General features: G+C 40.8%; 1 protein-coding gene across 2 annotated transcripts in view; it reads right to left on the bottom strand.

Annotated features, from left to right (window-relative positions):
- Positions 1-27222, bottom strand: part of ATP2B2 (ATPase plasma membrane Ca2+ transporting 2) — a 606047-nt gene that overhangs the window by 84805 nt on the left and 494020 nt on the right. Inside the window, exons 9-14 of one of the 2 annotated variants that reach the window (XM_084832463.1) lie at positions 25534-25566; positions 23136-23231; positions 16375-16416; positions 11925-12089; positions 10506-10720; positions 6005-6247 (exon numbers count right to left, since the gene is read on the bottom strand). In XM_084832463.1, the coding sequence (XP_084688589.1) occupies positions 6005-6247; positions 10506-10720; positions 11925-12089; positions 16375-16416; positions 23136-23231; positions 25534-25566 (794 nt within the window). The remainder of the gene's footprint in view (positions 1-6004; positions 6248-10505; positions 10721-11924; positions 12090-16374; positions 16417-23135; positions 23232-25533; positions 25567-27222) is intronic. The other variant, XM_084832462.1, reaches the window with a different exon arrangement.

Genomic DNA, 27222 nt, shown 5'->3' with positions numbered 1-27222 from the left:
AGCGTACGCAAATGGCGGCAGCTGTGGCGGCGGCCATGTGCGTTCCCTATTTTGAGCCGTTTTAGCCTACGTAAATATTTACGTAGGGTATTACAGCGAAAAAAAGGGAACGCAAATAGCGTAGTGGGCGCCATTTGCGTTCCTTCCCCCCCCCCTCTGTTTTAGCCTACATAAATATTTACGTAGGCTATTACGGCGAAAAAAAAAAGGAACACAAATAGCACCCACTACGCTATTTGCATTCCCTTTTTTCACTGTAATACCCTACGTAAATATTTACGTAGGCTAAAACGGCTCAAAATAGGGAACGCAAATGGCGGCCACTGCAGCCGCCGCCATTTGCGTACGCTGTTGTTGTTTTTTGGCTTGCCGTGATAGGCTACGTAAATACTTACGTAGCCTATCACGGCCTCTGCAGGGACGCAAAAGGCGTCCCTGCATTAGCCGTGATAGGCTACGTAAGTATTTATGTAGCCTATCACGGCTATGATCAGGAAGCGAATGGCAGCTGCAGGGCGGCCGCCATTCGCAAGTCAGCGCAGACGGCAGCAGGTAAGTGCTCCATTTCGCGCGCCTTTCGTCGGTTGGGGGGGCGGGGGCTTCATTCCACCACGGATTTCGGGGGGCCGAATGCAGTAGCATTCAGCCTCACTGAGATCCATGGCGGAATTCTCTGACATCCCTAAATCTGCCTGCTGCTGGTGGCAGCTGCCTCCTCTTCTTTAGGCTGGACAACACTGGGATCCTGCTATAGCAGTTGCAAGAAGGATGTGGGAGATCACAGGTTTTTATCAAAAAATGGCACTCAAGACAGCTATACCTTAGAAAGGTAAAGTATTTCTCAGTATAATGCCTTTCAAGTCTCACAGAATTCTTGGAGTGCAGAGAATAGGTAAAGTAAAACAAACTGTCATTTTATTAACCAAAAGATTCATTTAATTTAAGAGCAACTTCTGTTCAACTAGATGGTGTAACCACAGAATTAGAGGGGTTAGTGCAATGGACTCTCAGAACTGTAATTTATCTTCTTAGTGTCTAAGCTGTTTACCTGAAATAAGTAACTTTACAGAGAAGGCACATAAATAGCTTCCAACTATTACTCTGAAGAGAAATGCATAGAAATCTAAAACCAATTCTCCAACATTTGTCCTTGAAAACATGCATGTAAAAGACCATAGTGAATGGCGGTGCAACTTACAGTGCCATAACCGTTGTCAGTGTCTGGGTCATTTTTTTTATTATTTTAGTAATAATACTATAAAGCAATTTCTTTTCTTCCGGTCAGTGACTGTTAGGGCAGAACCACACATTTACCTTGGCAAATACATTCTCCTAATGCAAATCCTGAGGAATAAAAGACATTAATACTGGAAAATCTGTGAGTAGGAGGGATAGTTGCTTGCCCCATTTCGAACCTGCCAATTCCTATTGCAAATCCACCCCCCAGCCCTGGCCTTTTGTCCCTGTGGATTGGCTTACTTCTGGTTTTGAAACATGGTTGGAAGGAAATGTTTAAAAAATGGCCTGGGGAGCATTTGTAAGAGGGTGAGTGAGGAAAGGGCTAAGCAGCATCCACCCCCAACTGCAGATTCTCCTTTGTGCACTACCCCTGAATAAGCTTGGATTAAACATATATTGAGAGTTTTTAAAAGTCTATTTTTGTAATCACATCTGAATATTCCTTCAGAATCCATCTCTATTACAATGTCATGTATATCAAAGTCACAGTAAACACACTATGAAAAAAAAATGGACCAAGATCATTGACATGTTATTTGATCACACATGCTCTGACTGTTTCCCCAAACTAGCAGGAGTGTCATTATCCCACTACCTGCCCCTCCTTGCAGCAGCAAAGGAATACACAACTGCTCACATATCTTTATCAGCAAAGCAGTTATGCTCATGAATTGACAGTTACACATTTCTTTAGGAATAGTACAATACGCCCGAAGCGCAAACGTATGAAGGCCAAGACAGAAATTACTTTAAAGATGTAGCTAGCCACTACATCTTTTATCATTTTTACTCTAGTGTAGGCTCAGGGGGCCTGATGTGTATTGGGACCATAGTAGGGGGGCTTTAACCCTTTCTCCCTCAACACTATGTGTTTGATCTGGATAGTAATCCATAAAGCAAATGGATTTGCATGTAGCAATGATAGTATTCTTTTGGCATTCATTAACATGCTCTACCTTCTTCTCCATTTTTATGAGGCCTTCATAGATGAACACTGTAGGAGACTTGGAGTTCAGCAGTACTGGTGTGCAGAGGACACCTAACCCTTCTTCTCTTATTCATCCACCCCAGGACTTGTAATCTCATGGATTACTTAATCACTGGGTTTGCACAACACACTAACCCACACTTAGCAGTTGATATGGGTTGTTGTTGAACTGTGGGTTGTTTGTTGAAATGTGGGTGTTGTCTAAACCCAGGACATTTTCCACAGGGTGACTTGTTAACCATGCAGCGTGGCTTATTTTTCTTGATCAAGCCACATTGAGAACCTGTGGATTGTTTTGGGGTTGTTCAGGGTGGTTAACAAGCCACATTTCATGGTTAACAAGCCACCATGCGGAAAATGTCCTGGGCTCAGAAAACATGATAACCCACGGTTCAACAAACAACCCACGGTTCAACAACAACCCATACTCAACCACTGAGTGTGGGTTATCGTGTTGTGTGAACAGCCCCAGTAACCATCCATGGTTAGAGACAGGAGGCAAATGAACTACACTGAATCCAAACAAGGCCACCATAATGATGCTTGGCCACACGTGCACCCTCTAGACATTGGGGCACCCTTTGTGAGTGTATTCAACTTCCCTTTACCATGTAGTTCTACAAACTTCTGTGCTCCTTATCTGTCACTGCCCCCTGGTACTCAGGTAACAGTAGTGACCAGGAGGACTTTTTCACAAACTGTATCTAGTGAGAAGGTAGTGCCTTTAAAACAGGGATTCAAACCTAGGCAGAATCTACACTCATTGTCATGTTTCCAAAGAGTTTCCGCTCCCTTCGGTGCACATGACATTCATGCTGTTTCGTTTCTGAGCCGCAAATTTTCTTTGACCTGTTGTCGTATTCATTTCCCTGAAATACCATAATATACAACTAGATTTCCATTCATGTGGTCCAATGTTTAGCTTCGGGTACCGTATATGGGCATGGTGTGCTCCTAACCCTGTCCTTATATGGTTGATTTCATATTTCCCTACTGGCCAATCACAGCTCTCAGTGCCTCCATGTGCTCTTCAGGCACCTTCTAGCATCCGTAGCTCACTTCCCGGCATGTTCTCCCATAGTTCTCTCTCCTTTCCCAGCGAAGTTTTTTTTTTTATGGTACTTTATTCTCTTTGGATCTTTAAAGAATCGGAGAGTGTCTAGGGATGACCTAATTTCATTCCAGGCAGGAAGCATGGGGTCCTGCTTGCACAGACACCTGTACACACACAGAACATGCACACAGGAAAAAGGAAAGATGGACAGCTAAAAGTACAGCCCTGTACAGATTCTGTCTGATCTTCATATCAGGCACAAAATACAGCACAGGGAGGGAGCAGTTTCTCTGAAGTTTCGAAGAGTCAAGTTGACAGGAAAAAAAAGTAGCCTGAAAACCATACTGAGATCTCGATCCATGGCTCCTTGCTCCATTGTCATCCAAATGCTACTACACTGCTAACAAAAGAAGTGGACAAACAATTAATGGGGCCAGGTGATGCAGGCACAAAAGAGTTAATGTTGAGGTCGTTTGAACAAAGAGGGTGGAGGGAGGGAGAACAAGGAAGGAGAGACCGCTCCTCTACCGCAAACCTCCCATTTTTAACACAGTAAATATCCTCCCACTGAACAGTATGAACTGAGGTTATGCTTTTGAGGAAGTAAGGAAACGGGGAAATGGAGTGAGTGTGAATTACCATGTTTTAATACAATTAAATCAACAGCGATATTGTACTGATTTCATTCCGATTAGACGCAAGGTGTAGATTGGGCCCTAGTAACTATTATTCATCTGCAGCCTCAGCATAAAAGTACTGTAATGCGATCTGTGTGGAACTGTCCAAATAACTTCTTGAAAGCTTCAGCTAGTGAAGGCTGTGATGATTTGATTCCTGTCAGAGTTCAGACACGTAGGGCACATATACCACTGCGCCAAGTATCTGTACTAGCTTTCTGTTGTTGGCCAGGCATTATTGAAGATGTTGGTTTTAGTATCTGGAGCACAACATGGTTTGGTTCTACAGACCTTAAGGGCCTGCCTGCCTTGTCCCTTATATTCCATTACAAACTCTACTATCAACTGAGATCACCTGCATGGTTATGTTTCCCGCGTACAACTGAATGCCAAATGCAAACAGCTACAGCTGCCACATTGGTTCCTGACCTAATTCAGGTTCAAATAGAAGCATTACTGGGTGAATATCCTTTTCATAGGACCTATATGCAATATCCTGTAAGTCACAGCAATAGAACAGCAATTAACAGGATTGTGTCATAAGGACATTTTAAACATTTATTGAGCATGATGACATACCAGCCATTTCTAAACTTGATTTACTATAATCAACCACTATTCTGATTTCCAAGTTCTCTGCAGACCATTGCATTTTATTATGCTGTGATTGCCATATGACAGGCAGCTAGAAATGAAACCAAACTACATTCACTTTCTTTCATAGTCTGATGCTCTGAGTTTCCATTTGTTGCTTTTCATAGTTATAGATAAGGCCTCCAGAATTTTCCTCTGTTATTATCCTCCCCAAAGGAGGCCCACCAGTGTTTACTGTCTATGGATTAGTTCCATGTACTTATAGTCTGTGAGGAGAGGACATTTATAGCAAGGAAGAGGCCCTTGACTACAATTGCTCTAAGCTTTGGAATAACCTCCCTGAAGAGGTCTGGAGCTGATTTCTTTGGAGGCCTTCTGGAGAGGGTGCCGCTCTCCTCTCTTTCACAATGCTTTTGCTGGCTCAGTCTGAAAATAATGTTATAGTGCTGCTGCTGAATTTTGTTGTTTTGACTGCTTAGTAGTATTATTCATTTTATTATTTGTATGTTTTTAATTATTGTAAGGAATCTCAAGTTTCGGATGAGACAACATATAAATGCTTTAAAGAAATAAATTATTGGAATCTTTTTTTGCCAACCACAGTGGTCTACACAACAGTTTACATATAGACGTCACTGATCTTAACCAGCGGTCGTTATCCTCTAGAAAAAAAGATTGGGGATTGTAGCTTCAATCACCTTTGGACATAATTAATTTTTTTTAGAATATGAATTGGTTTTAATAAGTATGCAAACTTCAGGTTAAATGAATAACCTATTTCATACAAATATAATTTATTCATAGCTCCTTACATAACTTTCAATGTAATATTCTACATGAAAATGTACTGTGCTACAGTGAACTCTGCAAGCACTTTCAGCCTCTATAAAATGCATCCTTTCAATTATTTTTCACATCCCTTTATGAAAGGATACTAAATTCTTCACAAAGGACAGGGAATATGTCTTCACTGCCAACCAAAGTGGTGGCTGATTATCCCCCTCCCCTTCTTCATGTGTTGTTGACTGGTTGGGGCAGACATGGATGAAAATATGTGTTCAAATATACATCCAGATGTGCATTCTCATACACATTATTGCACTATTTTGTCCCAGGCATAACTGCTTATGTTGTGATTGCCATCAGATAGGCAGCTAGAAATGCTACCCAATTAAAATTCCTTCCTGCTCTACCACATGTAACACCACAATCCTATATATGTGTATCCAGAAATAAATCCCATTAAATTCAATGCAGTGTACTCCCAGGTAATGTATAAGAAAATACACACACACACGAGTCAGCAAGACATAACAATGTGGATTTCTCAAGCTGCTACATCACACCACAGCATTTTTTTTAAGCGGAGAGAGATTTCTAAGTATCAACAAGGATTCCCCAAACTGTTTTTTAATTCCATCCTTTAATTGTCTGAAAGCAAAGCCCACTTACCAGAATTTTTGTAGTATAAGCACTGTTGATGGCAATTGCATTAACCAGTAAATCCAGAGTTTTGGCTGGAATGGAATCTGGGTCAGGGACCTCTTTGTAATGGACATCTCCAGTATAGGCTTGAACTACTGTCATCCGGTTGGTTGTTAACGTCCCTGTTTTATCAGAGCAGATGGCTGTAGCATTACCCATAGTCTCACACGCATCTAAATGACGGACCAGATTGTTATCTTTCATCATTTTCTGAAGAAGAGAAATATAAAAGCTTATTTTAGTAAATAGGTTGGAAATCCCTTATGCTAATAAAATGAATAATTTTTTAAAAGTAGGACATATGCATTCATCTTTCCCCAAAATTATACTTCCCCCTGTAAATCAGATACAGGTATACAAAATGCATTTTTATTTACACAATTCCTGTAATGGAGGAATGCTACCGAAATATTTGCCAAGATTTTAATGAATTATTTTAAAAGAAAAATGTGACAATGAATTGAACAATAACGTAATAATTTCCAGCTACTATTTTCAGACATCAGTATCAAAACTGAAATGGATTTGAAAACAGAGACACACAAAATGTTAGAAAAAAGTAAGAATGGATGGATTGCCACCATTCTATTTTTAAAATTCTTCTGCGGATTGGCTCAGGCTCATGTTCCATCCTGCCTACCTTCCAATTTCACATGAAGGATTTCTATAATTAGTTTTGGAAACAGTGTATGCAGAGTTTGCTTTTGCCACACTTTCTTTTCCTTTCATTTGTGTGATTCCATTTAGCTTAGCCCTGTGCATGAGTGATTATGCACATTAAAACTCAGACAAATTTTCTTAGTATCCTTTTAGCATACAATAGTCTGAACTATTGCATTAACATTCCTTTTAGTTAATCATTAACTTGAATGCTCCCGGTGTTATGAGACCAGCGAGAATTGTTCCTGGTCCGAACATTTATAATAATTCTAATTGTAAACATTGGGAGTAAAAGAAAATTACAAGTTTTATAGGCAGCAGGATTGGAACTGAGAAGCACATGTGTTAAGCTCAACATTTTATTAAGAATGTGAATGTTTCATTCTTACCCTTACCCTCCCTGTCTCCCCTTGCCTCCTACCTCTACCAGCCTATTTGTTCTACTTTAGTTTGTCTCTTTGTTATTATGGTTCATTTGTTATATTAATATAAACTAAAAGCAAAAATAACTAAAATATTAATAAAATATAAGCATGTCAGAATATTAATATTACTAAGGATGCAATCCTATGCATGTTTAGACAGAAAAAAGACCTACAACTCCCACCAGTCTCCAGCCAGCTATGCTGTCTAAACATGCATAGGATTGTGCCTTAAGAATGTTAAAAACTGTAGTAAGAATTGTGGTGAGGGTAAGACCTGAAAAGAACTAAGTGACACAGTGTGAACTTAGAACTCACAACCTCTGATTTAGGCTGCAATTCTGACACACTGGGTTGGATCCAGGATCTACAGCTCCAGAACTGGGGCTCCATCACACGGGTGGAGAATTCCGCATCAATACCAGTGGTTTCCCCATACGGTAACCTTGTGGGATTGGCGCGTTCTCTTTAGACAGCTGTCCTCATTGCATTATTTTTCATTTCCTTCCTTTTCACGGCAGTGGTGATGCTACTCAGAGACGTCGCCACCTTTCCACAAAGAACCATTACACACACTGGGGGCATCGCAATGATTGCTCCTCATCACATTATTTTTTGTTTCCTTCTTTTTCATGGGGTGGTGATGCCACTCAGATACATCGCCACCTTTACGCAAAGAACCATTACACGTGCTGGGGGAGTTGCGATAATTCCTCCCTGGTTCCTGCCCCTTTCCCTCCCTTCGCACGTTACTGGTGGCTGAGCTGTGACTGACACACAGACACATAGAGTCTTTTACTCTGCCATTTACTCGACCGCCGGGAATGCACAGCATGGGGGCATTCCAGCAAGCCAAGATGCCACAATGCCAGACTGATTTCACTCTCTACAGAGAAACGTGTGTCTGGGTGTCCGGGCATGCTAGTGAAATGCTGCTCTGCTGCCTTGTTCTGAGTGCTGCAGGCCGAAAATGGCAAGGACCCGAAATAGGGCAGGCCCAGCAAGGCGACACGCCCCACAGCCCATAATCACCACCTTCGCCATCATGACTGCACCCCCAACACCCCTCCCACAGCTGCCAACACACAGCAGCTTATTTGCGCTATGGGAGAAATACACGGGCAGGCCATGGCACTCCTGTTGTGGACTGGAAATATACCACATTTTTTCCATTTGAGGATAACACGGGATAGGCAGGGGGAAGTGGTGGAATAATGACTGGAGGATGATGATGTCATGTAATGGACCCGTAAACTTCTGTGGGTGGCAAATCATGGATGTGCGATAAACTGCAGGTATAGAGATGCCCTTGATGAATAGAGTCATCCCCTTATTTTTGGAGGTTTTTAAAAATATCAATAGTTAGGCACTTTTTTCTTTATTTGTCTATCTCCTCTATCAGAGGAGTACTAGTAAAATGGAAAAGGCTTAGAAAGAAGGACTTGCAGGAGCAAGCAATACGTGCCTGCCAACACCCTGCAAATCTGTCTTTGAAAAAAAGACAGACCATATATTCTACTCCACCACAACTTGTACCAGTCCTGCAAATAACCTACATGCAATCCTAACTTAGGAGACCTGCACCACTCAGCACTGCTATAAAATGTTTATTGCCAATTGTATTTTAGATTCTCATTTAGTGTTTGAGTTCCCATCTAAATGCATTAGCATTATATATCATTGTGGGTCTGTGTTGCAGTAAAAATAACAAAAAGGCACCCTGAAGACTAACAAATTTATTATTGCATAAGCTTTCACAGACCACTTCATTAGATACATAAAGTGAAATCCTAAATTGGCAGGCATATAAACACATAGTACTACGCAACCATGTGTATATATATATACCTGCAACTGAGGACAACACTTCATGCATCTGATGAAGTGAACACTAGTCTACAAAAGCTTGTGCCAGTTTTTTAAAGCTCGTCTTAAAGCGCCACGAGTCTCTTTCTTTTGTAAGGCTGCTACAATACAATAATTCCATTACTGATATACCCCTTATTATAACTTCATATCCTATACTAGAAACTATGCATAATTGGAGAATGATCAAAATTAAAAGCATTGAGATGTCACTTTCCATATTCAAATTCAGACTTGTCTCCAGTTCCATTTAGAATTTCATAGGGATGTACAAAAGTCACTTACCTTTTAACGAAATGTGATTCGAGGTGGGGGGGAGGTGCTCTGTCCCCCCCCGAAATTCTGGCTGGGAGGGGAGGCGCTCCGTCCCCCCAAAAAAATTCTGGCCAGTGGGGAGGCACTCCGTCCCTCCCCCCCGAATCCTGGCCGGCCGGGTCCGCAAATGGCAGCGGCCGTAGCCGCCACCGTTTGCGTCCCTGCAGTCAGCCGTGATAGGCTACGTAAATGTTTACGTAGCCTATCACGGCTGAGTAAAAAAAAACAAAAACGTGTGTACGCAAATGGTGGCGCCCATGGGCGCTGCCATTTGCGTACGCGCGGTTTTTTGTTTTACTCAGCTGTGATAGGCTATGTAAACATTTATGTAGCCTATCACGGTTATTTTTAAAAAATCTAGCCATGATAGGCTACATAAATCTTTACGTAGCCTATCACGTTGTTGTTGTTTTTTTACTGGAAATGGCGGCGGTGGCAGCCGGTCGGAAGACCGGCCGCCGCCGCTGAACTGCTGCCGGAGCCGCTGCCACCAGGAAGATTCGCCCAAGGTAAGTCCCGTCCCGGGGGGGGGGGCAGACCATTTCGCCACCGATTTCGGGGGGCCGAATGCGCTGGCATTCGGCCTCCCCGAGATTCGTGGCGAAATTCTCTGACATCCCTAGAATTTCGGCGATCCTAGCAACTGCATTTGTATCTACCTGTTCCTCCATGGAGCCCAATGGGATTTGTCCCATTTCAGCCACACAACTAACCTCTGAAATAGGCCAAGCTGAAAGAGAGTGGCTGACTCAGTTGCACCTAAGTAGTTTTGTGCTATGTGAGGATTCAACTCCAGGACTCTCCTCCAAGTCTAATGCTCCATTCACTGCACGCACTAGTGCTCTCTAACAAGGTCCCTCCCATCAGAGTAAAGGCCAACCCCATTATGTCTGAACCTTTAGGCTAGCTCCATAGTAGCAGTAAGGAGTGCAGTTGTCACTCCAGAGAAAAAATCAACTGTGCAAAGTGCCCATATTACATTACATCTGGTTTATAACTTTGGTCTGGAGAGGATTTATGCTGTAAACGTTCTCAATCACTTTTTAAATTATGTTAATATGTGGTCCTATTTACTCTGTCAAACAATACACCATATTTAAAAACAAAATAGCCTACTAGCAAATTAGATTATATGTTTAATTTATTTATATTTTGGCAGAAATTATATGTGTATTTTTCATCTCAGTTTTGAGACTGTTACTTACCTTTACAGAGTAAGCAAGGGAAATGGTAACTGCAAGTGGGAGTCCTTCTGGAACAGCAACTACAAGCACAGTAACACCAATTATGAAAAATTTGACAAAATACTGAACATAGATTGGAGTGCATTCAGGCAGCCACGGATTCTTGGTGACTACAAAGTTTTCAATAGTAAAGTATAATACTAAAATGATGACAGTGATGGCCGACATCACCAGACCTGAAACAGAGAGAGAAATGTGCATTTTACTATAGCCAATAAAAATATTGAGAAATAAAAAGAAAAGCTTTATTTATTTATTTTTAATAAATTATGCTGCAAAATCTTAGTGCCTTAAACTTTCAGTTTAACAATTGTAGTACATGGCTATGATTCCCAAAACCAGAGATGTGATCCAGAATCTCTCTCTCTCTCTCTCACACACACACACACACACTAAAATTACTTTGGAGGATATGGCCAGTTTCAGATGTAATGCTAAATTAACATCATTTGCTGTATATTCTGCCAAACTACTTTTTCATTTAGGGTAGCGTAAGCAGCTGTTTTTCAATTTGCTGCTAATAGGGAAAATATATGTGCCTCTGGACCACAGACTATATGTACCAGATCCCAGAGTTTAGACTGGTTTTTCCTTAAATCCTCAGTAAAAACACGTGTTCATTACTCAGTGCTACTTCACACTTTCTGTTATTCAGCTGTACACCTAAGGCCTTTTACAATGGGACTTACTTCCAGGTAACTGTGTATAGATTTGCAGCCTTAAGTGTACACCTAAAAAGAATATGACAAACACAATCTCTCATAAAGGCCAGGGTGCCATGATTGCTTGAAACTCCCTATAGAACAGGGGTGGGGAGCCATTTTGGGTCTGGGGACTGAACTACCTCCCATCAATGAGGCATTTATCATGTGCTCGTGATTGGCCACTCATGGAAGCGTACTGGTCCTTTACACAATGTCATCTACCTCCAGGATGTCTCCCGGTGTTCTTTCTGGTTATCCCGCCTTAAAAAAGACTGGGGATAAGCTGGCATATTTTTTAAAAAACACACAATTTCCACAGTGTGTAGTGCCAGCGTACCATCATAATTTCACCACTAGATGGCGGAGTTTCAATGAAAAATATAGAAAGCCCAGGCAAGGTGCTGAGCAAGGGCGTTTTCAATTCCACATCACATTTGTAGCCTAAAGGAGCCAATCCTAATCATGCCACAGAAACGGAAGCAAAATGCTCCGGTAGGGCTGTGGGAATTTTTGTTAATGTAGAGACACCCCCAGAGGCTGGGTAACATCACAGTCAGGGAGCCCGAATCACTCCACGCAGGCTTTTCCCAGTGGGCTTTTTCCAGATTTCTTGCCCCCCAAATCTCTCTAGCGTGTTGCTCTTCATAACATCCATCCCATCAAATGTATACCATACCTGCTTTGCCTATCTGGACAGCCAATTTTGTCAGTTTGCCCTGGAGGACAGATTTCTCTTTCTTATGCATGTTAGCTTTCCTCTTGTCTTTATCATCTCCATCTCCACCTTCTGCACTCTTCAGTGGCTGCATCTCCATTGCAGCAGCACCATCCTGTTGTTTGGCTAGCAGTGCCAAAGAGGGGGAAAACACTATTTAAGAACGTTAGTATATCCCTTCGAACTTTTAATTTCGGAAAGAAGATCTGGAGTGTGTTCTCAGGGTCATGCATTCCTTTTAAAAAGTTAACAGCCTAGTTTATTTTGACAGAACGATAGGCATCTAACCATTTTTCCGGTTTTCTCATTACAAAGGTCTGCTTTTGTCTCTCCACCTGCAAGATAAAAGATTTGCAGCTACACAGCAAATTATGCATTAACTATGGCCTTATATTCCTAAAAAGAAATATAACTTCAATGAACCTTCAATGTTAACAAATACAGTTGTTGTTTTTTTATCCTTAATGGCTTGCCTCTTCCCCCATCACACTATAGCAGTAGCCCTTTTCAGGTGTTATGAAATTCTAACCATGGAGCGCAGATGGCAATGTGTGCTCTGGCCCCAACCCCTCCAACCCTGATGGTATTGATGGGGAAGGTCTGCAGCAAGGCCATAGCCACTGACTGCGGTTACAGCGCTTTGTATGGTCCGAAGCCCTACACAGTCATGGCTCCCAATCATGCAAAGCCCTGAAGAGAGCTAGCGTCTCAGAACTGCGGCATGTTCTGCAAAGAATTCAGAGTCTCAAAATGCCTCCATCGTTAGGCACATGGAATTTATTTTAAATTATGTGTGTATGTGAGGGTGTGACTAGCGTATATGTAGAAAATGCCTCAGAAGGTGAACTCTCTCCTTTGTTAAAAGTTTTTAAGCAGATGCTGGATGGCCACTTATCTGGGGTATAGTACTGGGTTTCTGCATTGGCAGGAGGGAGGACTAGATAATCGCGGAGGAACCTACCAACTCTATGATTCTACCTTTCCCTGTCCTTTCATTTTATATGTCCTTTAGTTTGCAAGGGGGAAAACTAAACATCACATTACACACGAATGTGCGTAATCAAACCTGAATAGGTCGAGGGTTTTTTTTAAAATGGAAAACAGCCTTTGCAACAGCAATTCTGAGCAGAGGAATGATGGCAAAGGGTGCGTTACTCTTTTTCTGCCAGCTATTTTTCCACTCAAAATTGCTCCCTCAAGCTATGTTTCTTGCACAGGATTCCAGATGCATATTTACAAGTGCAATTCAGTTCTAGAATAAATTACAGCTAAATAAATGATGTACTGTATCTGGACAAAAATTTGCCAAAATTTACAGAACCACAGAAATGAATTGGTAGCAATTCTTGTAAACCCAGACTGTGTGCAGATCTGTGTATGCCACTAATTCTGTATAGAGCAACAAGATGGGCACAATTTAAAGCTCAGAATGAGTGGGTCAGAGGTGGGGAGTGGAAATCACCCCACAAGCTGTCTTTAAAGCCATTCTTTCCCTCCCTGTGGGGTTTCAAGACTGGAAGAGATGTCACCAGGAGAAAAATGGCTTATAAAAAGTAGGTTGGGGTGCAGAAGGACAGGCAAGATGGAGGGTCCAGTTCCTCCTTTCCACACACCCATGCTGTGCTTTAATTCCCACCCCTGCTCACTTGATAAGGAATTTGCAGGACCTGGGTTGTGTCCTGGGTCTAGCAAGGGACTGTACAGAGAACCTATGTTAGCATAACACAGTATAACTCATTCTAAACCTCTCTCAAAAATATATGATATTGAGAAACACCATTAGATCTGAAATAACAATAAAGAACTATCAAATTCCCAGTTGTTACCATGATCGTTACAACTAAGGACAAGAAGAGAAATAAGGAAAGGTAAGGCAGAGGTCAGTGTTGAAATAGTTCGGAAAGTTGGCATCTGTAAGCTGCACTGTAAGTGCCTCCCTGATTCCATGCATCTATCTTACACAGTCCTTATAAATGTTGCAGCAACAACAAAAATGCTATAGGGCACAATACACTGCAAACTTCCCCTGTGCATTCCCAATCAAAATAGATGAGAGATGTGCAAGAGCCCTGCTGTGGTCTTACATTATTTTAATGATGTTGCTCTAGAGAGGTTTCCAGTGCCCATAGCATTTTACTGGGCGAGTTCAATGAACACTGTGTGGCTGATCCCTCAAGAATACTTAACAATAATGAATTTAGCATTCCCCTAACACAACAATAATGAATTTAGCATTCCCCTAACACCAAAAGTGTTATTTATATTATAGAGTTTCTAACAGCAGCCTAGAAATATATTTTCATAGGCTTTATCTTCTTTGTTATTCATGCATCTATGGATTTAAAAAAAGAAAAACAAATGAAAATGTGTTCAGTTTTTCTATATCACTTATTTTCTCTCTGCAAAGGAAAAAAAACATGTCAAAACACTGTCATTAGACAAGTGAAGGAAGAAATAACAAATGGAGGGAAGGAAAAAGAGTTTACTTAGCAAAGAACATAATACATCTAGATTTATAATTCATGTAGGAAATATAGAAGAAGATAAAATGTGTTGCTGTGATAACTAGAGCTGAATTCCTATGAAGTTATGTGTCAACGTAGTGGAGAACCACAGGTGTGACTGGCTGTGCCTTGGAACTTTCTTCTGCAGCCACTTTTAAGCAATAGACAAGCTGACTTTCAACTGAAAAGTGTCTTGCCAGTCCAGCTGTGCAGTGGCTGCAGCCATTCACACATTGCTCTGGAGGGTTTCTGCCTACATTGTTTAAAGCTCATATACATAAACAGTCTCTAAACCACAGCTTTAAAAAACACACAGCTCTTAATACAGTGCCTTAAAGGACTTCCTGCTGCACAAGCATTGTGCAGTAATTACCACAAAATCAAAGAGCATAACTGAGGAGCGGAGTACAGGAGTGAAGCAGCAGCAGCAGCAGCAGCAGAAAAGACAGGCTGTGAGCAAGCATCAACACCTGGCATGATGAGGCAATACGGCCTGTGAGCCCTGGAGGGCCAAACATGGTTGACACTCCCCCCCCCACACACACACATACACCTTTCAGTTTTTATTCTCTTTTTAATGGCCCACACATAAGTGCTAGGCTAGGTGGCCATAGCCACCGCTACTATTTTCCTTATCCTCAATACCTTTGGGTACCGCCCCCAATGTACAAGCTGGGAACGTGGCCCAGAGACACTGGGGATAAAGAAAATGCCGGCAGTAAAGTGGCAGCAGCTGTAGCTGCCTCACTCAGTGCTTCTCCTGGCTGAGAAAATACCAGGCAGCTGGAACTGCACTGCTTTCAGTGCCACTGTCCATCCCTCTGCTGCCCACCACCACTGCCTGTCTCTTACTCTTTGTTAAGCTCGGGGGCCTACTGGAAGGCACCTTGACCAGGGCCCCGTCAACACTGTTTCCAGCCCTGGTTGTGAGTTCAGCTTCCCAAAGCTTTCGTGATGGTGTAATGGACTGGAAAGATGGTCATGATGGACCATCTTGATGGGATCACCATATCACCATCCTCTTGTCTGTTACTCCAACATGAAGACTTAAGGGGGCAAGAAACCACGTGCAGAGCATCTCCCTTATACAGATCTACATCTAGATAGATGGACAGATAGAAAGGTAGGTAGGTAGGTGATGTCAGGGTGGAAACTGAGCTGATAGAACCTCAGAGCAGTACTGACTCTGAGGAGGATCAGCAATCCATGGGAGAGGAGCCAGCTCATCCCTCACAGGCACAGATTCCTCCTGCAGGCATTCCTGAGATAGATAGTGATCCTAGCAGTGAGAAAGTGCAGGAACAGGGCTTGCTAGACGCTCGATGCAGATGCAGGGAGCGACGAGCGATGGAGGGCGCGGAAAGGAGGTGTCGCACCCATTTGGCACACAAGCAACAGCTGCCTCCCGTGGACCCAAGGGAAAGAGGGAGGATCTCTCCCTAGCCCATAAGTTCAGGGTCTTCAAGTGACTCTCCTTCAAACGGGGATCAACTGCCTACTCGGAGCATAAGCTACTCTGCTGTTCCTTGCTTAGTCGCTGGTGATTAGCATCTGAAAGAGTCATTAAGTTGTAAAAGGATTAAAGCCTTGAAAAGAATCCTTTCGTCTGTGTCTTGAGTTGGCTATTGGAGTCTACTGAAAGAGGCCACTAGGGTGCTCCTGACAGGTAGGTAGGTAGGTAGGTAGGTAGATAGATAGATAGATAATCTGGAACAGCAAAAGCAGAAGCTTCTTGTACCAGTTGATGCTCTGGATTGGACAAGATATTATCATTTTTTTCTGGTTTCCATAGGAATATGGCCGTTTTCAAAATACACCCACCCACCCTAAGCTACTCATATGATTTTACTTGCTGAACTAAATTCAAGTACATTTTTTAAACCCTCCTTAATATGAAAGAAGGTTACCTTTATTCTGGTTGTTTTCCATATTTCCATCCTGCATTTTGCCTATATGATAAAAATTGTAACAGACAACAAGAAACAGACTGTAAACAATCAGTACACACAGACAGAACATGACAAGGGGGGATTTAAATAAAAAGGGCCAACAAAAGTTATGAGAATGTTTTAAATAAAGTTTAAGGCAAATTGTTATGACATATTTATATGCAAGAACAACGTTCCTGGACAAAAATTCACAACCAAGTTCATCATTTTACCACTGAGGCTTCCTTTGTTGCAGTAATAATAGAAAGTCATATGCCTTTTGGGGCAAGATTAATTGTTTGTGTAACACAGCACCTAATGCAATAATTCAAAATGATCTAAGCCAATGTCTCTCAAACATACTAATGTCAGGAATACTTTCTACATTGACTTGTTTGCCATAGAATCCCTTATATTGAAAAGCATTCTAGGGCATATTAAAGTTCACACTCAATCCATGCAGGTCACTGGGTAGGGTTGCCTCAGCTAGAGATGGAGAAAGATTTGTTGTACGGGTTCTCACTTGAATAAAAATTGCAGAACTGAGGCAGGCGCAGCCCCACCACAGAACTGGGACATTTTCTCACACCACCACCCTTTGCTGCTCACTACCCCATCGCCAAGTGAAAGAGACTCACCTTGAGGGTCAGGATGGGGAATCAGGCAGCAGCTCCTTTGAAGGTGGGGAGGCCCACTGGGCTTTTCTTTCTAGCCCCTCCTCCCATAACTGCTTCAGGTGTGAAGAAGACACTGCCAGCATATTGACACTGCAAATGTCTCTTTGAGCTGGGGATCATGGGGATTGAACTACAAGCCTCATGATTCCCAGCTGAAAAAGTTGCTAGTATTTTTGACTGGGGATCATGGGGCTTGTAATTCAATCCCCTGATCCTCAGCAGAAAAAGATGACACAGGCAGCATCTTCCTCACTTTTGATACTACCACAGGGGGAAAAGGACAGGATGTGTGGCCTCTCCTGCCTTTAAAGGAGCCACTGCCACCACCTGCTCCCCTACCCTGGTCCCCAAAGTGAGTATTTTCCTCTTGCAGACATGGACAGTGTGGCAGAGGCCAAATGGGCCCATTTGAGTGTTTTTTTGAATGCTCAAAACCCTGTCCACTTGAGGGGCTTCAAGGGTCAGGTAGAACCATTCCTAAACTCAGCGGTCTTCTGCAACTGCAACTTTTCAGGGAAATACTCATGGTGGGCAGCCGGATGTTCAGGCATGCTTGCCTGCCATTACTCATCCTTCAGTTCAGGAGTCCTTGTTAACCTCCAAAGTTTCAAAACAAATAACTGATCTAAACTTAACCATGTTCCTAAATGAGAAGCCCTTCCAAAGAGCCGTAGATTGGCACAAATTGTACTATTGGCATTCATTAGCAATATGTTTTCTTATTATAATTTCATACCATAGTAGATCTGGGACAGGAGCTGAAGACTATCAATCTATTACAGTATGAAAGTCCACTAGCTATACGTATTTCTGATCAATCAGATTGGTCAGACCAATCAGTCTATGATTACTGAGATTATAAATGACCAAAACAAATGAACACTGAATTCTGATATTAAAATTTGGAAGAACAAGATTGTAATTAAATCCCTGATGGAATCAGTCTTTAGGATTACAGTATTAGATAACTAGAGATATTTCCTGAAAATAAAATAGAATTCCGTTATAATCTTCCCCAAACCAGTGATTTCCCATAGAATACTATAAATGTAAAATGTTCACCCACTCAGAAATCATTCCCTATTCATTTCAATGGGAGAAGCAGATACACATGTGTATTCCGTTTCAGGAACATATCAACTCCCTCCATTGAAATGAATGTGGCAACATGCATATGTACAAGCTCTATGTGCACACACAGGTCTTTGGATCAGAGACATGTATCTTTATTGATTTATTGTCTAGAAGAAATTTGAGAGAAATTTGTATGAATGGTACAAGCAATTATGCATAAGAATGGCAGGTTTTACAAAGGATCCTTCATGTCCAATTGGTTATTACAAAGTTATTTCTTATTAGTTACTGATCAGGGGCAATGTTTGCTCAAATAGAATTGGACTAATTTTAATGAAATAAATTTATTACTACACTTGTGATAGTCTAGCAATTGTAATATTTTTAATGCAAAATAGTGCTATTTTTAAACATTTTACCTTTTCATGTATGATTCATTTGACTTTGACAGTACTTTTGTACGCTACTACTGGACGTGTCAAATTATAGTTTCCATATTACATGTTTATAACAAGGAGTGCTACAATGTTGCAAAATAAGGGGTATACAAGATTTTTGTTGTGATGTTCTGAACTGAGGAAAAATCTTTTAAAATAAGAAATATCTGACTACCTGCTCTCAAAGTACCTGAGTTTGCATCACAAATTGTTGTCCCAATCCAAAGCAGTATGTCTGAAAAATCATTTTTTCATTAGCTCAAGTCATAAAGGAAGATATAGTTTTCAAAAATTACAAGTTTTCAAAAATTACAATTCAAAATGCTTATTTTTAACACATCTGACTTGGAAAACCTGCTGCTAGATATAATGACCACTGAAAAAAATTCCACCATAGAAATGCTGGATGTGGCACAGAGAAATACAGCAGTTTAGGATTCATTCTGACTCTCTGTTGAAGTCAATTATTAGGTTCTTATTGGGTGAGCCTAGGAATTACATGTTAATATATCTCAGAAGAATCTAGAAATCCTGAAGGTAAAGATGTTTAAAATATATAAAATGTACAAATAAGTGTATCTTGTAATTTAATAGCTTTGCTATGATTATAAGGGCTTGGGAAATCAGGCTCTACTGTTGGCAACCCACCAAATATCAGCCAAATTGTTACTGTTACCAAGGTAGCAGTCATGGACCTTAACAGGTGTACAATCATCCAGGTGATGATATACTGGATAGGAAAATTAAAATGGTCAGGTTGTGATAGTCTAGTAACAAACATTCTGTTGACTTGCATTGGCTCATAAATATAGGCCAAATGGACTGGCAATTACTGAGGTATTAAAAGGTCTTGGTCAGCCAGTTTTGGCTAGAGAATATAAAAGGGAAATCCCAGCACTGTACAACACAGATCTAGGGGCTGGATATGTTGCTAGACAAATTGCTTTTCTTGGGAGGTAAAATTACGTAGTTTCACGAAACGGTATGATCTGTATATACTGTATTGCTGAATTGCAGAAATTACTATTAGGGACAAGAGTGCTTGGTCTTCTTGCCCAGTATTCTGTCTAAAAGAAATGTGTAAGCATATTCCAAAGGGTGACAGACATGACAGAGTATAATATCATTATTTTGGAACTATATTTCTATTTCCTACATTCAGAAATGTAGGAAGCCGCTGTACTGAATCAGACTATGACTGGTCCATCTGGTTCATTGTCTACTCACTGACTGGCAGCTCCCCAGGTTTTCTGAGGTCCTTCCCAGCCCTATCCAAAGATGCCAAGGTCTGAAGCTGTCACCTTTTGCATGCAAAGCAGGGGCTCTACCACATAGCTACAGTCCCTCTCCACGGCCCTTCAGTTAGTGATTGAGGTACATTTCAAGGGAGATTGTATATCTTTTACACAGTCACAGTGGAGTGCTCTCAAGCCACAGCACACTCCATTTAAGAGGATCCCGGAAGCTTCTAGAGAGGCTGTTGGGGCAAAGACCCACTGCACAAGCAGCCTTTCTGTTGGACAACTCTGTATCCAACCCATTCAATTTATTTTTGCTCTATTTTAATCTACAAATTGCTTTAGTCTTTGTGGCATTTTTCAGTCATATTTTGCTTTATTTTTTTTAAGCCACACTTTCTATTATCAGACTGCAAGCAACCATGCAGACAGAGCTGCCAAAAGGTGCAGGTGTCCTGATTCCAGAACACTGCTTATGGAATTTATTCCAGGAATTCAGGCCACAGCCACCATATTTTGCCACATCTTCCTTAGGCCATTTCTGTGTACTTGTTTTGTCTGGTATACGAGGCGGGACTGTAAAAGCAGTACCATTAACCACTGTTGATCTACAGGAAATGATTATCAGATTTTGCTTCGTATAAGGAAGTGTCACACAGGAAACATATACAGCATAAATTGAAAGCACATTTTTGCTTTCATACAAAAAAATGCTTCATTAAATAAATTGATGCCTTCAGTGGAATACTACTGTGTGTTTTGTTTCAAATTGCTCTAAGGTAAAATTAAATTCTGAATGCATACAAAGCAAGCACAGCTAGGTTCAGTCTATACAAACAGATGAAATTCTAATGAATTTCAAATGACTGACTCACAATGGCAACAATTATTGAATAATGTTTTGAGAACAAAAGTTAACTTCCGTTGGCATATATACATTGGCCCGGTTTGGACAACCATATCTCAGCTTAATAAGCCAATATATCATAAGCCTTTGCCTAAGCATTCCATCCTCCCTCCTCCCTATTCAATGCACTGCAAAAAGCCAGGAGGTTTTCAATTAACCATAGTTTCCTAGAACATCTGAACTACCAGGTTCGGAATAAGCTACAAAGTTAGATCCTTTCTTGTTCTGAACCTACTAAACATAATTTCCCAACTGGGACGTAAAAGAAAACTATGGTTAATTGAAGATGTTTATGTTTAATCATGGTATGCCAAGAAGAGAGGAGGGACAGTGTTGCATGCTAGTAAGGATCTAGTAAACTAGGGCAAAGCACACTTTACGTTCTCACTGAAATTCTCTACTGAAATAGACAAGGGAGTGTCCTCACCCTCTTTACACTGGCGTGGAACCCTCTGGTCTTCCAGCTCCCACCTCCTTCCTCCCCATTTTCAAGTCAAGCAGATCACTGTGTAGACTCCATGTTTGGCAGCCACTTTACCACCAATCCTCCTCTCTCCCTCACCCCATTTCCTCCTTCTGGTACAGCCTTCAGAATTAACTCTTAAAGTGTCATTTTGTTATACTTTCTCAATAAAACTCCATTATCGGGAAACACTCATGTGATCCATTACAGTTCTCAAACATATGCCTTTTTAAAAGTAAAGTTTCTTTTTAAAATGAAGAACACAGCTAAATGCATTTCAGTATCAGAACCAAGCTAGTCACTTTTAGGACAGGTCCTATCTTAATGGACTGTTGAATTCTCCTTAAGAGGATTGCCTTTCTGTCTATAAAGGAACTTTTGTAGATCAGCCCAACATGGTGCTATTCCTGATCAATTTCAGGCTGCTTCTCTCAAATCCAGCACCCCTCCCACTGCCACGTGGGAAACTGCTTTGGAAGCAGATGGAAGTTTCAAAAGCAATTTTTGATACTACTTAGCAGTCAGAAAAGTCAAAAATTGACATGGCTACTACACACCAATTCGAATGAACCCAAGTAGCAATTTGGATTCTGGCCAAAGTTTGAGCACCGTTTATTTCTCTTCTTGTAAAGTTCAGGTCTCTTTCTCATCCTCCTCTTTTTTCATGACTCTTTACATTATACAGAAATGTTGTGCTCCCAAAGGGCATGATCCACAAGAGAGTTCTATGGAATCCAAACAAATGGGGCCTGTATAACATACTGGATGCTTGAGTTGTGTCCATTCAGTCTAATAGAGCTTGTACAGAAGAACTCAAAGTGTCCAAGTGTAAAAGTGGTGGGTGGGTGGGTTATTCTGCTAAATATGAAAAATGTACAGGATCCTCTGCCTCTAACACTCCAGAAAATACATCAACATTCATTTAAATTTTTTTTAAACAGGATACAAAATATACCCCTTAATATACCCTTTATAAATAAGATGAACAATGTATAACATCTATGCTTTGTTACTGTTAGTAGTGTCAGAAATAATGAACCACTACATAGATTCCAGAAGCACAAAAAGTAATATAGCAAACATAGTTAAGAAAGCAAGTGTTCTATCCAAATTTGAGATTAAAATTCACCCATTTATACTTACTATAAATTTATTTCCTTACGAGGCAGTTTATAGTATGGGCATGCTAAGAAATGGAGTTAAGAAGCTGGCCACAGACACATTCTGAATTTCAAAACTGAAGTTATATTTGTTGAAAGGGGGGTGGGGAGTATGAAACCATATCCAAGCACATGCACAGGAGTATATAGCCATATTTTGCTCTCTAGTATCATCACCTATAGTAAATGCTTAGCTCGGCGCTGAGTCAAAAGGTTGTGGGAAAGCACAATAAAGCATGACAATACTACTGGTTGTGTTGAAGCCAGATTCCTGACCCCCAGCAGAATTGTTTTCCCAAAGCTATGTTGAGTCCAGGAATGCTTATGAGAGTGCCACATTTGAAAAGTACAATGAAAAACAAAATACAAAACCATACTCTCTTTCAGTATGCATTGAAAAGCATGGGGGGGAAACAGTTTGACACTGAAAACCTTGAGGAGGAAAATGGGTTTGAGAGACACTTGTAGGTTGTTTTTCATAGTTTGAATCAATAATAAAAGATGCCTTAATTCCTCCTTGTACTAGTTTGAATCAATAATAAATGATGCCTTAATTCCTACTTGCTCTCATCCCATTGTTGCTTCAATGAGAAAAAGAGATTTGGCCAGCTAGTAAAACAGTGGGATTTGTGGCGTCTCTTATAAGCTGCGGTACAATAAGAGCTCTCACAAGGTAATCACATGCACGTACAACATCTGTGCAGGTCATAAGAGAAAGAGGGAAGCTTATATAGTTAGGAGAGAAATCCATCAAATAAAAACAAGCTAGGTGTTCTTAACGTACCATTGACTAAGCTGGCATTTGCATTATCAGTGGCATTTGCACCTGCTGCCCCATCTGTAGTTGAAGGAGGATGGAAGGAGGTATGGGAAGAATCTACTGAGTAATAATGAATAAAGAAAGAATAAATCATAATAATATGAACAAATTCACATGACAGAAACAATAACAATTATGGACTAATGTGGCTTCACTGTTTTCCTCCAAAAGAGATTTGTTTTAAAGAAAGCAACATAACATCTAGAAATGAATGTTATTACAATGTTACAAAAGTAGGGAACAAAAACTCATACGTGGAATATTATAAAAGGAAATGTGAAAGACATTTAACAGAGTTAACAGAGTTGGTGAGAAACTGACTTTACACAGTACTTCTAATTCCTCTGCTCCTCTATGCAGACATTCTTAAGTTGCCTTCTTTCTTTCTTTAAAGAAAAGGTTTTTAGCTCAAGCTTAAGAAAAAAATAAAATACGCTTAAGTACCCACATTTCTTAGGACCATCCATAAATAACTGAAATATCACTATGTCTAAATTGAATCTACCTAATACATGCATCTGAAAGGTGTCCTATTTAAACTCTTCATTCGTTTTAAAAAGAATAAAGCACAGTTTCCAAAATGCAAGCCTATACAAGTCTACTCAGATGTATGTCCTTGTCCTACTGAGTTCAGTGGAACGTACTCTCAGACAGGTGTGGATAGGATCTCAGTCTCACTGTTATATGGAACAGTGAGTATATCCATTTGGCACTCTCTCTTTTGGCATATAGTTCAGGATATTGAAAGTTTGTTACCAATATTCTGTTTTCATTTTGCATTAGATGAAGACAGAAAATGAAATATAATCAATCACAGTTCTAAAATGTCAGTACTTTTCCTTACAAAAAGGGAAACAGGTCAGGCAAGAAGTTCGTTCACATGAAGAGGAAGCTAAAGTTCCCTGCAGACATTGTATCAATTGGAATTTAGCTGTGCTAGAGCTGAGTGAAGAATCCACAATGAATCATTGATCTGAAGTCGCTCCTTCCTTTCTTTTTTGGTAGTTTTTTTTTCCTTTTACAACATAACTTTTGAACTTTTCAAATTTATTCTCTACTGAAAGGTACAAACACTTTAGTTAATAATTTTAGCTTCAAACATTTAGTTTTGGCTTGTTTTCAGTGTCATATAAATCATGCTTTGGTCCAGCATCTGGTTCAGGTGAATAATTTAGGTATATAATTTTATATAATAAAAATATTTATATATTTATATATTTTATATATTTACGGCAAAATACAGGGACGCAAATGGCGGCGGCTATGGTCACCGCCATTTGCGTCCCTGTAGGTTGCCCAGCGGCCGGATGTCCAGCTGTGGGCGGCCCCGGCCAGCGGCTCTGCGGAATCTCTGCGGAGCGGAGTCGGCCAGAGAGAATTTTGGGGAGAGGGACGGAGCGCCTCCCCCCCACCGCAAATGTCACCCTTAGAAAAGGTAAGTGACTTTCGTACATCCCTAGACTTAACTTCGCCCAGGCACCGGAGCACGCTAGAAACATTGGGCTTATCCCATGAAGCTGACTGGAAAGAGATTCAGGACAGGCAAAAGGAGGTATTCCTTCACACAGCACATAATTAACTTGTGGAACTTCCTGAAGCTAGATGTGTGACAACCACTAGCTTAGATGGCTTTACAACGGAATTAGACAAATCCATGGAGAATACAGCTACTAATCACAATGGCTTCATGCTACCTCCAGGATCAGAAACAGTAAGCCTCTAAATACCAAAGAACAGTGTAAGAGAGAGGGATACTGCCTTCACGCCCTGCTTGTGGGCTTCTCAGTGGCATCTGGCTGGCCACTGTGGGAAACAGGTTGTTGGACTAGATAGGCATGTGGCCTGATCTTTTTCTGCTACTAAGCTCTCGCCTGCCCTGCCCTGCCCTGCCCTGCCCATCACATCATATCACATCACAACCTTAATGCTCCCCAGAATGGAGATCCCAGTAGTCAAAGCTCAGGTTCCAAGTTCAGGGAGGCTCTGCTGAATTCTTCAGCAATTCCTGTGCTTGCTCACCACCCATCCCAGCTGCCTGCCAGAGCCAGGCTTCTCATCCACCCGCTAGTTTGGCCATTATGTATTAAATGTAAGTGAACATTAAAATGTGTAGCCTTCACTTTACACCCACATTTTAAATGGACTTTTCCAAAGGATTTGCAGTAATACTGTCGAAGAACAACCAACTAAAAAGGGATAGATAACAAGCAGTCCAATTGAAATTCCCTTTTTAATGTCAATCAAATAGCAAAGATGAGTTTTCTTGACCATTCACTCAGGTCTTTTTTGCACCACCATTGGCGGGGCAGCCCCATTTAAAAGCCTCAGCCTTTCCTCTACTATGGTAGGTTTCTTACTCTACCTGGAAGCTGGTGTCCATCCTCCTGTTTCATACCTGTATGATGATTTTTACAAAATGTTAATGAGGAAGAAAGGCAGACACTGGAGAAAACTGAAATGCAAACACACATGATTGATAGGCTTCAGAAAGCTTCAAGCATACATACAATGGATGTATGATGTTTGTGCTTAGAAATTATGGACATAATCTAATGAGCACTGTTGCTGTAAACCACAGTCCGTTTGGTGGGGTTCATGCTGGAATCATGCACAAGCCCCGTTTAAACAAATATTATGTGGACAGGAACAGTGCTTGAAAGATTGCAACTCCATGTAGTCCGATCATTACACTGTGGGAGGCTTGATTGACTGCAGATAGAATTTAGAAAGCATTTTTAGATGTTTTATTGGATATGTAATGGCATTTTATGAAAGCTATATGACAAACATGAATCTTTTTTCCCACTTATCCCTCAGCTGATAGTGCAGATTGGCAGGTTACTTTCAAATGTATTCATATGGTAAAGAAGAACTCTACGCAGTACCAAGAAAGAGGATACGTTAGGGGGAATTAAACAGGATCTGCTCATAGAAAAGCAGGCACAAAGTGTAGACAGTGACAGGCCATGTGAAAAGAGGTAGCACAGTTCTCTGTCTCACATGGTGCCTACTTAAAATATACTAACAATAGCTATGAAGCCCTTAATCATCTGTCAGTGTTTCCTGGAAAAATAGATTTCGACCTCAGGTGATCCCATTAGATTAACACATATCATAGCAAGAAATAGTCTACTTAGAGTAAATGGATATAACAAGCTGAGTAAACCTAGAGTTTAGTGTGTACTCTGTGTGTAGAGATTACTGCAAAATGTACATTTCAGTGTGTAAAATAAGAAGAATTATTTGGTATAAAAATGCTGCACTTTGAATACACTTTCTTGACAATTGCTTCTGACTTCTTATAAGTCTGGTCTTATGAAGACAAAAGAGCTCTGGAAATAAGCTTGTAATATATTCTCTTAAGTCCAGCTGAAATCCATAGGATTTAAATGTGAGGAAGTGGGTGGTTGACTGTGGCACTTCCTGCAATAATGAAGTGCATAAGTTTGATGTAGGGAGAAAAATGCCCAACAATCTTTCCAAACGTCTGCCTGCCTGCCTGCCCCCCCCCTCTCTCTCTCAGTGTCTACACCTTTTTCTAAGTGTCTACACCTGCAATCCTGTACCCAGTTTACTGAGAGTAAGACCCATTGAACTCAACAGGACTTACCACTGAGACAATATAGATTGGATTGTACTGTAACGTGACTGCACATAGGGGATGCCACAGATGTGGTACACTGTGGTTTGGATGTAAGCATACTGGACTGCAGTTTAACTGATTTTAAGACTGTGCAATATACGCATAGGGACACTGGGCATAGAGTGCACTTTTGTGGAAAGCTAACGGTAAGTTTACCAAAACATATCTTTTAACCATTCCTCTACTAGTGATGAATAAAACAAATAAGCAATTTATTTCAATTAGAAATGCAACAAGAAGACTTGAATTGGCTGCAGTGAAGATCTGTGGCAAAAAACTCAAAGAGAAACCTATTATTATTTTCTTGAAAGCCTGAAGTTTTCTTCCAGCTTTAAGGTTTAAAGGTAAAAAAATCTGGCTCCCTAGTTCTGGAAATTAAACAATGATATTCACTTAACTTCCCATGAA

Source organism: Heloderma suspectum, chromosome 2, assembly GCF_057233095.1.
Source record: "Heloderma suspectum isolate Gila_16-S chromosome 2, 16-S_ref, whole genome shotgun sequence".
Lineage (NCBI taxonomy): Eukaryota > Metazoa > Chordata > Lepidosauria > Squamata > Helodermatidae > Heloderma > Heloderma suspectum.
This window is presented reverse-complemented; position numbering and strand designations above follow the sequence as displayed.